General features: G+C 50.3%; 1 protein-coding gene across 1 annotated transcript in view; it reads right to left on the bottom strand.

Moving 5' to 3' along the window:
* The window catches only part of CACNA2D4 (calcium voltage-gated channel auxiliary subunit alpha2delta 4), a 119,058-nt gene extending 110,699 nt beyond the window's left edge, over positions 1-8,359 (bottom strand). Inside the window, exons 1-3 of the mRNA XM_087441931.1 lie at positions 8,267-8,359; positions 7,994-8,026; positions 83-192 (exon numbers count right to left, since the gene is read on the bottom strand). Of these exons, the coding sequence (XP_087298057.1) occupies positions 83-192; positions 7,994-8,026; positions 8,267-8,359 (236 nt within the window). The remainder of the gene's footprint in view (positions 1-82; positions 193-7,993; positions 8,027-8,266) is intronic.
* Between the last annotated feature and the right edge of the window lie 10,151 nt (positions 8,360-18,510).

The raw sequence follows: 18,510 nt of genomic DNA on the forward strand, positions 1-18,510 counted from the left end.
AGGAGGAGGGGGGCAGAGGATTGAGGTCTCCCGGGGGGAGGCAAAAGGGTTTTATGGGATGGGGGCTGAACTTGATGCTTACGTTTCCAGAGGAATCTTGGTCTGCCCCCACGTGGGGGTCAGGGAGGCGCTGGACAGTAGCAGCCACAGGATGACAGCGGTCTTCAGCAGGGAGGCCCAGGCCATGGGCCGCTGGTGGCAGAGCATCCTGCTGTGGGTGGATCTAGTGTCTGGGTGGCACCTGGGGAGTCCGGGCATGATATCCCTGCTGGCAGGGGACAGGGGGAGGGGAAAGAGCCACCTCAGATCACGAGCTCTGTCTGCCTTTCACCTGGATCCTTGGGATGTCCCCAAGCCTTCTGCCTTCCAGGTCCTGGCAAGCCTGGGGTTCCTCAGCTTTCAGTCGGGTCCTGGCTGCAATGCCTGGCAGGGGAAGGGGCTTCTCTCTGCCCTGCTGAGAACAGCGAATAGAGGAACCCCCCGACCTGACCAGCAGGCACCAGGAGAGGGGCTGACAGTCTGCCCGCCTGGGGAGGTTGTGACTAAATGAGCCGGTTAATCCACTGGACTCTCCTCTAATCCCCCGCGTGACAGCAGGGAAGAGGGGGCAGGAGTGACCTCCTAGGATTACCCTGATGTCAGGAGACAGGGCTTGGCTCTTTCCTTAGGGGTCAGAGCACACCCTCCTGCTTTAAAGAGGCAGACCTCTTCCTGGAGACTTGTTCCTTCTGGACCAGAGAGGAGGAGAACGTTGTGGACGCTGTGACACTGGCCCGAGGACAATGGCTGTTTGTCCTGCGCTCTGGCTTCCTAAGAGCTGTTACACACCCTCTCTTTAAACAGAGCGATCCTAGGAGGTCGGTGTCATCATCCCTATTTTCAGGGGGCTCTTGAGGCACAGGGAGGCTAGGGGACAGAGCTGGGCCTCTAACTCTGGCTCTTGTCTCACCTCTGCCTTTGGCTAGGTCAGAGATAATGTCAACATCCAGTGGCCCCCACATCTCATTGTTCTAGGCTAGGGACACGTTTGCCGGGAAATCCGTGAAGCTTCAGGGCCCCTGCCTTGCATAGCAACATGTTCCCAGTAAGGCACTTCAACCACGATTGGTTAAGGCCCTTGTCTCTTTCCGTTTCAACTTCTTCTCTGTCTGATCTCCCCAGGTTGGGTGATATTTGAGTGGCTGTGGGCAGTTTGGGGATCCAGTGAAAGGGAAGCTGAGCTGGGGAAGCATCTAATTTGGGCTTCGTGGGACGAACATCTGTGGCTCACTGTTGCTCCCCTGTATGGACCAGTTACCTCCAGCCATTCTGGTGTAGGAATGGCTTGTAGGCACCGTCATCACCCAGGGCCCAGTCGCCCACGCCAGGACACCCAGGCGCAGCTGGAGAAGTGTACACCAGGTGAACGTCCAACATGCCCGCCGTGTAGGACAGGAAGGAAATGTGTGGGACGGGAGGGAAAATAAGGTTTGAAAGACACTGAGCCAGAAACTAGTCTGTGGAAGGTTCTTCCAAAGATCCCACAAATAAAACTGCCAGCAGAGGATGTGGTTCTCATCAAGGCTTGGCCCATACCGTCCTCTCCTGTGAGGAAAGGAGTCAATATTGAATGCATACGATTCTAAACACACCACACATGGTCTTCTCTTCTGACGGGAGTTACACAAAACAGCATTTGGTCAAAATTCTTGTGTTTGTGGGTCCAAACTGGCAATAGTAGCATCTGAGCACTGCATGTGAGGTCACAGTTCACACGTTCCACACCAGGGTGCTTCTCAGCGTGTCCTGTGCAGCTGGTCCTGACACAACCCGCTGGTTCTAGCAGAACGGCCACTCGTGCCAAGAAAGGCCCGAGGAAGGGAGTGTTCCAGTGGCGACACCCCCACACACTCATCACACGCCCATGTTGTAGTATCAGAGCCATCTGGCTACGGTGATGTGGCTCAACACAACGTGGCCGTGATGTTCTTTCTTCTTGCTGAGGAAGGTTTGCCTTAGGCTAACATCTGTGCCAGTCTTCCTCTTTTTGTGTGTGAGTCGCCACCACAGCACGGCCACTGACAGACAAGTGGTGTGGGTCCATGCCCGGGAACTGAACCTGGGCTGACGATGCGGAGCACGCCAAACTTAACCGCTAGGCCGTGGGGCTGGCCCGGCAGTGATTTTTAAAGGCATTTGAATTGTTTCTGTGAATGCTTTAATTTCAGGTGAATTTTGTGTATTTTTGAGGATTTCAAATCATACCAAATTTAGAAAAAGCACTACAGAGGTGTGTGGGGCAATTAATAAATAAAAAGAATGTGTAATTTTTCCAGATTTTATGATTTTTGTGGTATTCATCAACTTCTTAAAATTTGTAATTTGGAGGGATTTTTTTCATTCATTCCCTTTTATGTCTATTTTTGTATTTGTAACTTGTATTCTTTTTCTAGTATGAGCGACCACCCCCAATTATGCCAGCTCCTGACTCCACAGAACCTGCCCCCTCCCGTTCCAGCACCTGCTCACCGAAGGCCTGGCTCACTCGTGTGTTGAGCGTGGAAGCTGCTTAGAACACTCCATCCATCCTCACTTTGCTCATTTCACAGACACAGGGGTGGTCTAGGTCCCACCCAGACCCTGAGATCTGCTTGGGAAGCCCTCAAAGATCTTGGAAAGAAAAACCCTGATATTATAATGGTGGGCAAAGCAATAGCACGTCTTTTTAAAGACCTACCAAGAGATTGCCCCCTGCGAGTGTGCCCTGACCAGCTGTACGGGGAAAAATGTCTTTTACGCATCGCCAACATGTATTTTGCTCTGTACGCCTTGTTGACTTGGCCAGTTCTACGTATTAGGACCGTGGCCCCTCTGACTGCAACCACTGTGACACGCTAGGGCTCGTGGGGGGAACGGGGGTGGTGGGGGGAAGGGCTGAGGACTGTAGAGCCGAACAGCCTCAGAGAAGGGACTTCTTAGCAGGAATAAAGTGAGGTGTGGGAGCAGAGCATGGAGCTAAGGAGTCAGCAGTCCCTAAGAGAGACCTTTGAAACCCAGCACCTTCGGGGGCTCGTCCCTTAGCTGTAGGCCAGGATGGCTTATCACTCAGGCCAGTTAGGAGCGCACCTGTGTCGTGCTTCATTTTTAAGGGCTCTGAGGGAAAAAGTACTCCAACTTTCTCTTGGTCAGCCTTTCATCTCCACCCCTTACAACTTAGTCCAGTCTAACCTACTTTCCTAGGGCATCTTCTTGGGGTCAGCCCCTCACCAGGCACTGGAGGTGAGATACCTAGAGCTGGAATGAAGGGGAAGAGAGCAAATCACCTCGGGCTGGCCGCCTCTCTCAAACCAACACCACCGCTCCTCTTCGGAGAGCCACCCTGCAGGGATTTCTCCCTGTATTAGTCAGGGTTCCACAGAGAAACAACCAACAGGATGTAGAGAGAGAGAGAGAGATTTATTATAAGGAACTAGCTCCCACAATTACGGATGCTGACAAGCCTGGAGCTCTTCAGTGGGCAAGCTGGAGACCCAGGAGAGGGGACCGTGTAGTTCCAGTCCAAAGGCCAACGGGCTTGAGACCCAGGAAGAGCTGTGATGTTTCAATTGGGTTCAAAGGAAGGAAAAAACCAGTATCCCAGCTCAAAGGCTGTCAGGAGGACTTCTCCCTTACTCACAGCAGGGATCAGCCTTTGTTCTTTTCAGGCCCTCAATGGATTGGATGAGGCCCACCCACATTAGGGAGTGCAGCCTACTTTACTCAAGTCTGTTGATTTAAATGTTAATCTCATCCAGAAACACCCTCACAGACACAGCCAGAATAATGTTTGACAAAATATCTGGACACTCCGTGGCCCAGTCAAGTTGACACATAAAATTAATCATCAACTCACTTTAGGCTCTAGTAGCAACCACTTCTCTGCTGTGACTTGGAAGGAGGTAACAGCTCAGCTGCTCCTAAGCCCTGGGTTACCCTAGTGTTTCCTCTTCATCCATACCTTTGAAAAGAAACTTTCCTCCGATTATCCCACTGTGAGTATCCCACCTATCTCCTGCTGGGCCTCTGTCCACAGCTGGCCTCCCTGCCTCTGCTCTTGCCCCTCTTCAGTCTACTCCGAATATAGCCCCCGAGGGCTCCTTCTAGAGTGGAAGTCAGACCCCATCCCTCCTCTGCTCAGAAGCCCTCAGTGGCTGTCCATCTTACTTAGAGCAAAGGCCAAGGTTTCTATCCCGGCCCACAAGGCCCTACATGGGCTGGACCTGGCTTCCTCCCTGGCCTGGCTTCTGCTGCCTGCCCTCACTTGTGGCCCCTCTCAGTGGCATCTTGCTGCTCCTTGAGCATGTCAGGTCTGCTCCCAGCTCAGGGCCTTGGAGCTTGCCGTCCCCCAGCAGCTCTGCCTGCCCTGCTGCCCCGGGGGGCCGGCTCCCTCATTTCCATCAGGTCTCTGTCAGTCAGGATCCCTGGCAGGAAGAGATGGCATACTTGACTTGGGTGACTTGAAAAGAGTTTAATAAAGGGACTGTTTACAGAGGTGTGGACAGGGTATATGGGGAACCACAGGGACACTGCTGTATCCTGGGCTGGAAACAGTGGGGACCCAATCCCTAGGCCTGATGGGACGAGGGGGAGGGAAAGTCACTGGAACTTGGAAAGAGAGTGAGCTGTGTGGAGACAGTGGTCCCACAGGGACAGTGGCCTTAGGATGCGGCCAGTCGGTGGCTGTCCCACTCCTGCCCCCACCCACGGGGGCTGCAGGAGTAAACGTCCCCGTCCCTCTCCTCCTCCTCTGACGCCTGCTGGGGCTCCCATCTGCTGAAGCCGACTGGAAGGCTGAGAGAAGGAGCCCATCGCTGTGGTCCACCCAGGTCCTCCTCCCAGGGCCGAGGGGGCAAAAAGGTGGACGGAGGAGCAAACGGAAGACATCCAGCACCAGATCTTTACTCAGAAACTCACCTTTTATGGTGAAATCCTCTGGAATTAGAGAGTGGTGGTGGTGCACAACTTTGTGAGAATACACTGAAAACCATTCAACTGTACACTTTAACATGGTGAATTTTATGGTATGAGAATTACATTTCTATTTTTATAATGCTTTATAAGAGTCACCTTTTCAATGAATGAAGTCTTCCCTTGCCCAGGATCTAAAATTTTACCCGCCCGCAACATTTCATATCCCTCTTTCCAGCATCTGTTTTTTCCTTAGTGGTTGCCATAAACATACCCTTGACAGGGTTTGCCCTCTATCTTGGGTTCATCTCCTGTCTCCTCCACTCGAGTGTAACCTCTGTGAGGGCAGGGACTGTGGTCTACTCTGTTCCCTGCTGCATTCCCGCCACCTCTTGGAACAGTGCCCAGCACAGGGAGGTGAATACGTGTGGAATGAACACACGGTTGGAAGTGGAGTTGCTCTGGTTGGAGGTGAGGGTGGGGGGCTCAGGCCAAGTCCTACCTGTTCCTCTTCCCCCTCCCCTCCCAGGGCCTTTGAACAGTTCCCCCAGGGCTCTGTGCTCAGTCTGGGGATCACCACACAGCCATGCAAAGGCATTCATTTCCCCTTCATTTTGCAAATGTGTCTTGGGTGGCTCATTTCATCTTCAAATGACACAGAAGACATCACAAAGGGCACCTACAGTATTTGTACACCCATGTTCACAGCAGCACTATTCACGATAACCAAAAGCTGGAAGCAACCCAATTGTTCATCAAGGAATGAATGGATAAGCAAAATGTGATATTATCTATGCAATGGATGATCCTTCAGCCATAAAAAGGAAAGAAATTCTGACACATGCTACAACATGATAAATCTTGAGGACATTATGCTAAGTGAAATAAGCCAGTCGCAAAAAGACACTGTGTGATTCCACTTACATGAGGTGCCTGGAGCAGTCATTCATGGAGACAGAAAGCAGAATGGTGGCTGTTGGGGCTGGGGGACGGGGATAGGGAGTTGCTGTTCAGTGTGTACTATAGGGAGTTTCAGTTTTGCAAGAGCTCTGGAGATTTGTCGCACAACAATGTTGATGTATTTAACACACTTCTGAACTATACACTTGGAAATGGTTAGGATGGTAAATTTTGTTACGTGATTTTTTTACCAGAATTTTTAAAAAAGGTGGGGGGAGAAGGGGAGGCACCTACAGCTGCCCTGGGCACAGCCAGGAGACTAGACCCCCTACTCTGCCTCCCAGAGGCTGCTTCCCGTTTTTAAAATGTCCATTGCTACAAAAGACTGGTTCTGGCTGGATTCTAGAGCTTTGAAAGGTAGAAGAGTGTTCAGATTCCTAATGCCTTTAATCATGGCTCAGCCAATTTTTATTCTTAACTAGGGAGGAGAAAGGGAGAAAAAGGACATTAAGCCAAACGCTGTGGCCTAACTCACATGCACCTCGTCCAGGCTCACACACACAGCTGCCCCACTGACCATGAAGCTCAGCGTGGACGCAGGTACGACGTGAACATCAGCCTGCATTTGCTGGTGCAGTTGCCCAGGGACGTCAGGCCCCAACCTGTCGCCTCTGCCAGGAGAGTCTGAGGCACAGCAAAGCCACAGGGCAGAGGGCACCCGGCTACCTAGAGCTGGCCAGGCAGGCAGCTGGCTGCCCGGAGGGGGCCCCTGGGGGAGCTGCTGGGTCTATAAATACCTTGAAGGTAACTTGTGAGAGGAAGTGTGTGTGTGTGTGTGTGTGTGTGTGTGTGTGTGTGTGTTTGGGAGGGGGAAGGTGGGGGAGACTGAGGCAGGAAGAAACTCAAAGAGGAGGGCCCTGAGGGGCTTGAGGAGCTGGGGGAGGACTTGGTGATAAAGGAGTTGGTGACCTTCCACAGATCTCTGCATCTCCCCCACATCACAGCCCCAGGAGGAGTGCAGACAGGCCTCAAGAGGAAACTCAAGCCTCCAGGAAAGGCTTTGAGAGGGAAGACCAGAGGAAGTGCTTGCTGTGAGGCACCAGCCACAAGCCAGAAATTCCCTCACTTAACCAACAAGCGAGGGCTTGCAATGAGCCAGCCTCTTGTGCTCCCAGCTCTGACACATCATGGGTGGGCCCCAGGACCCCCACGTATGGACAGGGAAATGGCGGAAGCTGGCAATGTGACCTTGTGCGTGCAGATACTGGCCAGCATCCACACGGACCGCAGCTTCCCTGTGGGGACATGGACGAGGAACACAAAGCTCTCTTCTCAGACCCAGTCCAAGTCTTGACCAACTAGCACAGGGACGGGGCTCCAGAAACTGCTGGGGGGTGGGAGTGGGGCAGAGACAGCACCCCCCTCAGGGAAGGAGGCCCGACAGGGGGTGGTGTGTGACTTTGGGCAAAGCGGTCCCCTCTATGGGCCTCACATTCCTTCACGCTGCCCAGCACATGGCAAGCACTCACTTTCTAAATGCCATGGTCATCCTGTCCTTGTCATCATCGTCACACAGGGGCCACAGTCGTGGGTCAGTCATCCACGATGCAGGAAGGCAGTCTCACTGGGAAGACTGCAGCAGCAGCAGCCCTGGAGGAGGGGCTGGTGACATCTGTGCAGTCCTTCCTCCGCTGGCCTCAGCAACTATTCTGGAGCAGAAGAATGAGTGGGGGAGGCGAGGAAACAAAGGCAGGGACTCCTTCCGATGAATCCCCGGAGCATTCTGGGAACCACAGCTAGAACTACACTCAGCTACAGGGTCGTCCTTCCAAGCCTGAGCTGTGTCCTCATTTCCCTGAGAGGGAGACAGAGGGAGAGGGAGAGGGAGGGAGAGGGAGAGAGAGCGCGGGAGGGGGAGGGAGAGAGTGGGTGGGGGAGGGAGAGGGGGAGAGCAGGGGAGGGAGGGAGAGAGCGGGAGAGGGGAGAGGGGGAGAGTGGGAGGGAGAGGGGAGAGTGGGAGGGAGAGAGCGGGAGGGAGGGGAGGGAGAGAGCGGGTGGGGAAGGGAGAGGGGAGAGTGGGAGGGAGAGGGGAGGGAGAGAGCGGGAGGGGGAGGGAGCGGGAGGGAGAGGGAGAGAGGAGGAGGGGGAGAGCAGGAGGGGAGGGGACGGGGAGGAGAGGGAGAGAGCGGGTGGGGGAGGAGGGAGAGAGGGAGAGAGGAGATGTGGGAGGGAGAGCGGGAGGGGAGAGGACAGGGTGGGGAGGGAGAGAGCGGGTGGGGAGGGGGGAGAGCGGGAGGAGGAGGGAGAGAGCGGGAGGGGGAGGCAGAGGGAGAGAGTGGGAGGGGGAGGGAATGAGCGGGAGGGGGAGGCAGAGGGCGAGAGCGGGAGGCGGGAGGCGGAGGGGAAGGAGGAGGAACCAGATGGGCACATTGACACTTACGTGTTTGCTCAGGCTCACTTGTCCGTGACCACTGGCCTCTGGGTCCCCTGGGTCTCCATCCTTCTGTTTCACAGCCTTGATTTCTGCCTTCATGAGGCCTCCACTGTCCCCATGAACAAGCCACACTCCATACCCCTTTCTCTGCACACCCTCCTCTGGAAGCCCGCTCCTCATTTTCTTCCACTCCCTAACCCTGTCCACTTCTACTAGCCCCTCTCTACCTCCCGCTCCTGCTTCTCCTCTCCTCCTGTTTCTCAATTGCTTCCATCTCAGGCTAGCACTCTGCAACCCTTCATGGAGCACCTGATCTGCACCGGGTCTTGAGGATGATAATAATTTCTTGCCCTGGGGGAGCTCACAGGTTCTGAGGAGACAGACACAAAAGAAAATCCTATTGGAGAGGTGAGCATGGGGACCCAGAGCCGGAGCAGCCCTTTGCCCTTTGCTCCACATACCTTGCTCTGGGCTATTGTGAAGGCAGATTAAGTCTGACAGTAAGCCCAAGTGTAACCCCAACACCCCTGTGGTCCACTAGGTCCTAAGAGCAGAGAGTAGACTCTGCCTAGCCACTGTCTTCAGGGAGCTGTCAGAAGAGTGTCCTAAATAGGCTGAAGGTATGGGAGTAGAGTGATCAGTTAGTGCTTTTGGCTGAAAGTAACAGAAAACTCCTACTCAACTGACTTCAATAATGACAATTTAGTATCTCACGTAAGAAGTCTAGATGGTTCCAGCATTGATTAATGCAGCAGCTCAATGATGTCACCAAAGATCCAAGTTCCTTCCGTCTTTCTTGCCTGTCATGCTCAGTATTTTGGATTGTCCTCAAGCTAGCTCCCCTGATGGTCACAAGATGGCTGCTGTTGTTCCAGGCATTACACTCGGATATGGTAATATCTTGAAGGAGAAGAGGGACTGATTTTACCTGTTCATGTCCTATCTGTGAGGAACATTCACTACGGAAATCCCCCAGCAGACTTGTTTTTCAATGGCCAGACTGTGTTCTATGCCCATGCCTGAAACAGCCATGGGAAGGGAACGGAGCCTGCCACAACCAGCTTAAACCAATTGTGATTCCCTTCCTGGCTGGGACTGGGGCCCACCTGCCCCAAAGAATATGGCCACAGAAAGGATACCCCAAAACTTGAGGTCTGATAGAATGGAGGACGGGGAGTGGAAGATGGTGGTTGTGTGATCAAGCAGCGGTCTGGGGTGCCTGAGGTAGGGGCAGTAGGGCCCGTCTCCAGCTAGCAGGCATCCTCTTCACAGCTGTCAGGAATATTTGGGCGTAGCAAGAGATGCTTCAGGTGTAACCAACATGTGAGAGGCAGTCAGGCGGGAAAGAGCAAGGGAACGGCTGCTGTGCCCTCTGATCTTGCCCCAGATCCCACGTGGCTCACTCCTGAAGCTCCTCCAGGGCTTTCTTCAGTTGTTTCCTTCTCGGGGAGACCTTCCCCGTGACCCTGTCAAAAAGTGCAATCCTCGTTTGGCACTTGCTGTTCTCCTTCCTGCTTAACTTTCCTCCTTAGCGTTTCTCTCTCTCTCACATCCTACATATTTCTCTTGTCTCTCTTGCTTGTTATCCGTCGAGGCTGGACTATTTGTGTGCTCTGCCCGCTGCTCTGTTCCCGGCACCTCCACCAGAACCTGGCTAAGCGCTCAGTAAATACTTACTGAGTAGACGAAACCTGGTTCACATCAGAATCACCTAGGGAGTCTGTGGGAAATGCAGGTTCCTAGGCCTCACCCCAGGCCTGCTAAATCCAAATCTCTGAGGTGTGAGGCCCACGTCTCCTCAGGGGACCCCACTGTGCCTGCTGGGATTTGGGGGCCATTCCTTCCAGCTTCCCTGCATAGATATAACCAAGGTCAGATTTGATAGAGATACTTAGGCACAAAGAAGGAGTGAAGGTTAACCCATCCTGGAGTCAGTGAAGTGTGGGAAGACTGCGATTCTGCACGACTATTTGCATGTTATCATATTTAAGGACAAAAGTTTCCTGGGTTGAGTGCCTTCCCGACCCCGCAGTGGGACCCAATGTGACACAGGATTGAATGCACAGGGAAGGGGCCGGGCGACGGGGCCGTGCGGTCACACAGTGGAGCATAATGCAGTGATGAGAAGCAGCAGATAGATGAGGAGATGAGGATGGAAAACAAAAGTAGCACTTAGTAGGAAAAAAATGAGATTTATAATACAGTACCACTGACATAAATTAAAGATATATGCCCAGGGCTAGGCAAAGATTTCTTAAAACACAAAAAGCACTAACCGTCAGAGGAAAAATTAATAACTTAGCCTTCGTTAAAATTAAGAACATTTGTAATTGTATCAAAAGACACCATTAAAAGAGTGAAAGGCCAACAACAGACTGGAAAAAGATGTTTCTCTCCATATCCAATAAATGACTCATATAAGAACACATAAAGAAATAAGACAAATGAATATGGAAAAGCAAATAGCCCAATTAAAAAATGGGCATGAAACATGGTCACGCACTTCACAGAAGACCATATATAACTAGCCAACATCCACATGTACAGCATCTGTGCTCAACACCCTTAGTTATCTGGGAAATGCAGACTAAACCCACAATGAGACACCACCATCCCCACCAAAATGGCTAAAAATAAAAAGCTGAAAATATCTCGAGTTGGCAAGAATGGGCATCCATTAGAACTTGCATGTGTTGCTGGAGGAAATGTCAAATGGCAAAACATGTAGCATGTCAGAGAGGGGGATGCTGCCACCCTCTGAGCCACAGTTCTACTCCTGGGATGTCCCTGAAAGACATAAGCTCAGATTTTCACCAAAAGACATGCACAAAATGTTCATAGTAGCTTTACTTGGAAGAGTCAAAAACGTGGAAACAGTCGAAGGTCCATCAACAGGCCTAGTAATTCAAAGGTTCACACGATTGGATACTACACAGTGATAAAAAAATGAACATAATGATGAGTGAAAGAAGCCCAATAAAAAAGACCGTAAAGACTGTATATGGTATAACTCCATTTATGTGAAATTCAAGAAAGGAATCTGTGATGATAGGAATCACAATCATGGTATCTCTGGGGGATAGTTTTGACTGAGAAGGGGCATGAGAGACCTTCTGGGGTGTTGGAAATGTTCTGTATCTTCATCTAGGTGGTGGGTTAACACACATGCCCAGACACACATATACAGTTATTTATAAAATTCATTGAGTTGTACACTTAAGAGACTGCTTTCTTGATCTGCACGTTATACCTCAATAAAAATTAAAATAAATTCACGCACACAAAACAAGACATTTTGTAAGAGCACATACAAGCAAAAGGAACACATTAGACTCAACAGAATGGTTGTAGGGGTGCTGGGAAGGAAAGGGATGGGAGTGTGGTTTGGACACAAAAGGGAAGAAATGATTAAAATTAAAAAGGATTCTTGTCCAAACTAATAATGAAGGTTTATATAATCTAAGGAATGGTTAATGCAATTTTTTTGTGCGCCCAAGGTAGAGAGAGACAAGAGTGAGAAAGAGACAGTGAAAACAAAAGAGCAGCAGCAGGGGCAGCAGAGGGGGCAGAGAGCATTGGCTTGAGGAACTTGAACTAAACGCACAGAGAGGTGCAGGGCGTCAGCCGTCAGCACAGCACCACCTCTTTCTGGGCCCACTGCCAAGAGCAGGCCACTCTGGTCTGACCCACATCAGGAATGGAATCCAAGAATTGACAAAAGAAAACAAGACAAGGTTCCCGACTCCGGTCACTCAGGGTTAGAACTTCGCACACGTAGTGAGGAAGCGGCAGCGACACCAGACTCTTCTGCAATGCACTTAGCATTTCGTCCAGACCGGTGGGCCTGGCTCTGAGGAAACTCATCCACAGCTAACTCACACCATGCTTGGCGTCTCCAGCCAGAAACCCAGCCACTGGTCAGTGGGTCACAATCTTGGTGTCTGAATAGAAACATTTCTCACGTGAGTCACTCAAGCCCTCAGTGACAGACTAGTCTAGGAGGGACCCCTGATTTGTGGAATTTCAGTAAAATAGTTGTTTTGCGTTGAATAGAGTCCCCCCCCCCAATTCATATGTTGAAGTCCTAACCCCCAGAACCTCAGAATGTGACCTTATTTGGAAATAAAGTTGTTGCAGATGTAATTAGTTAAGATGAGGTCATATTAGATTAAGGTGGGCCCCTAATACAATACGCTGGTGTCCTTATGAAAAGGAGAAATTCAGAGACAGACACACACACAAGGAGCACACCATGTGAAGATGAAGGCAGAGATTGGGGTGATGCTTCTACATGCCAAAGATTGCCAGCAAACCACCAGAAGATAAGCAAGAGGCATGGAACAGATTCTTCCTCACATTCCTCAGAAGGAGCCAATCCTGTTGACATACCTTGACCTCAGACTTCTGGCCTCCAGAACTGTGAGACAATAGATTTCTGTTGTTCAAGCCCCCAGTCTGTGTACTTTGTTATGGCATCCCCAGGAACCTGATACAGCGGTCTGCTACAGATACTGAAGTACCTTCCTTCTTGGTGCTGGCTTTCCCCTATGAACCCTTCCCACCTTAATGGGAGAAAAAATAAAGGATTATTTCTCCACAGTGTGGGAGATGACTTGAGCTGAAGTGTGCAGAGCATTTAGGAGTGGATTTTTGGAAGAGGAGGGGTGTGGGAAGAGGGTTATATGAGGTGAGGGGAAGAGGCTCTGTCTGCCTCTCTCTGACTGTGGAACATCCACTGGGCACTGCTGGTCAGGGTCAGTCTACAGGGGACTAGACTCAGGGATGCACGGGATCAAGTTAGCACAGGTTTGTTATGAAGGATGCCAGAAGGCTGCTGGAAATGGGCCAATGGGCTGTGTGTGTGTATACATGTGTGTGTGTGTGTGTGTGTGTTCAGGGGAGACTAAGAAGTTAAAGAAAAAACAGAGAGAGGCACCCAGCAGGGAAAACTGGTGCTTTAAAGAATCCCCCCAAACTCTTCCTCCTTTCCCTCCTGGGCTTGCTATGAACCTTCCTTAATTAATGCCTGTAAAATGCTTTCAGATGCTGGAAGGAGAAGCAGCAGCTTTATAAATAAACCCAGACTTCTAAAGGTTGACTAATGCCTGAGTCCCTTAGGGGGAAGAGAGAGCTGTGCTGTGTTGGGGGAAGGGACAGCTGAAGTCAAAGAAGGCAGCTGCCATGGAGAAGCCAAAGTTTTGGTCCTGGTTCCACCACTAACTAGTTGCATATCCTTGGGCAGGTCAACACTCCACTCTGGGCCTGTGTCTTCATCAGCAAAATGAAAGGGTTGGATTATGATCTCACAAGATCCTTTTTCATGCCCACGTTTTATAATCTGTGCCTTTGGCCAAGGTCATAGAGTGGTCTTGAGCTAAGCAGCAAAGGGCATTTGAGAGAAGCAGGTAGGGGCCATGTGGCTGGCGTAGGACCACCCACAGAGGGACCTGGCTATGGAGGACCAGCACTGGTTCTCTAAGGGAGGCTTAGGTACGTAACTTGCCAAGTGCCTCAGATCTAGTCACTGGCAGAGCCAAAACAGGACTGCAAAGCCCTCCTACCATACTTGAGAGCATCCCTGTCCTGGGCATGTAGGGGGCCTGTCTCCAGGGGACAGTGGAAGCGAAGAAAGTAGTTGCCATTTTACACTCAGGAGCAGTGACTACCTTTGGCAGTGACCTCCCCTGAACTTCCACCTTAACCAAAAAGGAAGGACCCAAAAGGAGAAAGGAAGCTGGACGTTGAGGCTGGAAGAAACCACATTTAGTTCAAACCCTTCATTTGACAGAGGAAGCTGTGGCTCAGAGCTCTCACATGACCAGGCTTTAGTGACACACAGCAAATTAATGACAGAGCCAGGCCCAGAAGGTGGCTCCCTGACTTTAGGGGTAGCTGCTTGTCTGCAGTATGATTTCTTTTAGGCTTAGTCTAAGGCTGGTGCTAAATGCGTGGCTGAACCAGGGGATCTCTGGTGCCAGGTGTCTGTAGGGTGTATATATACAGTGATCACGGTGAAATATACAGTGATCATTTGTCCCCATTTGCCGAAGATGCTCCAAGTTTATGCCTACCCTCTGGTGTAATTATTAATAACTTGTGCTCAGAAGTATCATAGTTTGGATGACAGATTATGTGGTCACCCTACTGATGGACAAATGCATGGCACTACAGAAGAAAGAGAACTTGAATCTGCAGAATCGTTGGTCTTTAGAACTGAAAGGACCTCTGTTCACTGCAAAATCCCTCTGAAAGGTCCTGCAGGCTTCAGCTGAAGGCGTGCTGTGGAGATGTCATTCTTTCCTTTCCCCCGTTGGAGTGGGGCGTGATGGAAGAAAGGAAAGCACTCCAGTGTCTGCATTAGAGAAGGTTCCCTGAATGCCCCAAATCAGGGCAGTCCCTGCTGGACTGACAGTTATCTCAGGTCCTCAAGCATGAAGTGGCCACAGAACTACCTCGTTCACAGTGTTGCTGGGTCTGGAACTGCAAAGAGCTCCTCAAACAGGAGGCATTATTTTTTTGTCATCAATTCCAACCATCTCATTTTATAAATAGAGAAACTGACATCCAGAGAGGGGGAAAAAGTCAGGTAGGAGGTGTAGGGGAAGAAGGAGAATCCCCCTCTGCCCTTTCCCTTAAGGTTCTTATGGCTGGCCAAATAATTAACAACACAGGTTAGCAGGAGAAAATAATACCAAGTTTAATAACATGTGTACATGGGAGAAACCAGGGACACTGAGTTTCTCAACACAATAGCAGAGATTCTCGTCTTAAATACTATCTTCAGCTAAAGACAAAGGAGGATGCTGGGGGTGGGTGGTGTTTTGGGATGTCAGAGGGGAAGAAGACAATTTACATGAAGAGGGAAATGTAAATGTTTGTCAGACAATGCTTTGCAGGGCCACCTATAGAGAATGTGGCCGGAGAGACAGGAATTATAGTAATCAAGACTATGTAGATTTGTCTTCTTCCGTCCTGATAAGAGTTTCCACAGATAAGGTCATCCCCCCTCTTCCCACTACACAGAGGGAGATACCTTTACAAATGTAAATATTTCAAACAGAACTTTGAAAAGAATGGGCTTAGTGAGGACCCTGCCAGCCTGTCCATACACAGAGTTAAATTCCTTTAGGCAGTTTGGGGGAGGTCAAATGTCCGTCAGAGAAAATAATCAAGGTAAAGAGACATATTTCAGGGTGGTCCATTTTGACCTCCCACAGAGGTTAACAGCAAAGCATGAACTAGATCCCAGGCCTCCTGGCCTTGCTCTTCCCTCTGCAGGAGGCTGCCTCTACGGCCCTGGCTGCTGGCATTCACACAGCGCAGGGCGCCCTACTGGCAGCCAGGCCTGGGTGGTGACAAGAGGGGAGCAGTCCTGGCTCCCAGCCCTTCCCCTTACCACCCCATTTCAATCCATTAAATCAGGTATCTGCAGGTCCCAATGCAAAGTGGCTGCTGTTTCCCTGAGGAGAACCTGAGGGAGTGACAGCTGGAGTGGGTGGAGAGGCTCCCAGGGCTTGCTGTGGGGCCTGCCTGGGAGACACTGGCAGAGACACAGCCCCCTCTGCCCAGGGAGGTGGGGAAGCTTTCAGAAGAGATTTTGCTGTGAGCCACAGACTGTGAGGGGGCTGTGGGGCCCTTCGTTGACACCCAGGGAAACAACAGGACCGCATGCTCACAGAACGTCAGGATCAGACCCTAGGACCCAGATCCCCTCACTCTTGTGACTGACCCTATTCTACTTCATCAGCTCCAGGGGGAAATCTGGGTTTGGGGAAGTACATACTGTGGGCTCTCCTTTCCCCAAGTCTAGGCTAGCCTGCAAACATGAGCTTCTGCCTCCTGCTCCCCATCCCAGTGTTCAGCTTGGGCTGATGGGAAAGAACAGTTTTGCCTCTGAAAGGATTGAGTGAAATGGTACAACTAAGAAGAAATGAACTTCTTTGAATTTCAGTTTCCTCAGACATAAAATAGGGGACATCTTGTAGGGTTCAGTGAGGGACAAATGAAATAATGTACTAAGTGCTAAGAAGAGTGCCTGGTACATATGAAGAACTTAATAGGTGCTATCTGCTATTATTATTATTAACTCTAGACAGCATTTCCTCTTTTAATCTCATCATCAACCTAGTCAACCAAGCTAGAAACCTGAGGGTCATCGTTGATTTCTCCTTTACTATCCACAGATGATCAATACCTAAGTCTTACCAAGTTTGCTTCCTAAATATTTCTTAAATCCATTTCTTCTTTCAAAATAAATCTCAACTACCATGGCCTTAGAGCAGGCCACCGTCCTTTCCCACCTGGACCACTGCCACAACCTCCCAACAATGTCTCCATTGCCCATCTTATCTTTCCTGTATTCGCTCCTCTACTCAGCTGCCAGTGATGGGTGAAAAATGAAGATCTGACCATGGACCTTCCTGCTTGAATTGTCGATGAATCCCCATTGTCTACAGAGTCTGGACTGTGCTTTCTCCAGCCACACCTCCTGCCACCCTCTCTCTCTTCATTTAAGTTCCAGCAATACTTAATGGCTTGTATTCTACCTCCCCCCTTCCACCCAACTACACACACACACACCATTGCTCCTTCTTGCCTTCATATCTTATGCCATCTTTTTTTTGCCTTGAACACCTGCCTGCCCCTATTTTGTCAACTCTTAACTATCCTCCACAAACCAGCTTAGACATCCTCTTCCTGGAAGCCTTCTATAAACCTCCTATTTGCTTTAGGTGTGCCATAGTATCCCATGCAGATCCATTGTTGACTTTATCTCGTTGTCTTATAATTAGTCTCCATCCAACCTGTACTGTGAGATCCTGGGGGCAGGGACTAGGTCTTATTCACCTTTGTGTCTCCACACACAGAGAGCTTAGTACATGTTTATTGGTGAATGAATGAATGCATGCATCAAGTGGCCCAAAACTTGGCATGTGGTAAAGAGTTTGGGGAAGAGCAGCTCATTTCCAATGGGTGGGAAAGATAGATATGCTTTCTGCATACGTGAATCTGAACGAGGCACATTCCTCTGATATCTCCCAGTGAAAAAAGGCTGAGGGAAGGAAGAGCACTGAGATGGATGAAAATTTCCCAGGAATCCAAAGTTAGGAGTACCCGTCTTCTTAGCTGACATTACTGAGTTTGGCCTAGGGAAGACAGAGGCACCTGATGGGTCATGGACATTCACACACAGGCTGGGCATTTCGCTGCAGAACAGAGTCCCTCATCCTATCAGGGTCTGTTATTTATGGATTTTCAAGCCACAGTTTTTAGCCTCTGGGCATGCTGAGAGAACTACTTGTGTACACAGAAGGGAATAAAACTTAAGGAACTCATAACCCTGGAGAAGTGCTATGGGCAGAAAATATAAAAGCATCAAAAAGAATTCTGGACAGATTTATGACAGTGCCATAAACGGCAACAAAGAGAAGCTGAGATACACCTAACCTTTGAGGCTGAGGGGAGTGAGGAGCAAGCTCTTCCCATGACACATTCCACGGGGCCGCCGTCCAACAGAAAACACCACTGTGGAGCATGGACTCAAAGTGACAATTTCTATGTTCCCATGATAAGCACACAGAAAATAATATTCTCCCCCATTGCTTTCTTGGTCGAGGAAAGAGGCAGGAGGTGGTGGGATTAAAATCTAGATCTCTTTGACTCTAAGTACATGTTCTTTGCACTTTATCATAAGGGATAAGGAGTCACGGCAGCCTAGATGTGGGGACTGCCATCTTGGTCTGAGCCCTTAAATTGATCGTGTAGGCTCTAGCTGTGCTGAGAAAAGACATGGTTGGCATTACCTGTCAGCCAGGTGGTAGGAAGTGAGAAATCTCTCGGAGGAGCTGGAGCTTCCTTTCGCTAGGTATGTCTTCCATAGAACTGCATGTGGACACAGCTGGATGGGACTTGCAGCTTCCACCATGGGATCACTGAGAATAACTAGTCTTCTAGACCACTGCCGTGTTGTTGCTTGGCATCACTAAGCTGGGAACCCCCACCACCGCTCTTTGAGTATCTGTTGCAGCACCTGCCAGCCTCTGCAGCATGTTCTACCTTGACTTCCACCTAGGTAGGTACTGCCTTTTGTCCTGGTCCTCAGACTTCTAGGGAAATTCTTAGATTTTCGCTTACAACTCTCACCCTTTCTCTTGCCTATTTAGAACATTCTTTACTTCCTTCCTGCTGTGCTCTTAGTGAACTTGTCTAAGAAACCCAGGTTGCACGGTTTAGGCTGCGCTAGCTGGCGC

This window comes from Ceratotherium simum, chromosome 17, assembly GCF_057802395.1.
Source record: "Ceratotherium simum simum isolate JZ-2026a chromosome 17, ASM5780239v1, whole genome shotgun sequence".
In the NCBI taxonomy this organism is placed as follows: Eukaryota; Metazoa; Chordata; class Mammalia; order Perissodactyla; family Rhinocerotidae; genus Ceratotherium; species Ceratotherium simum.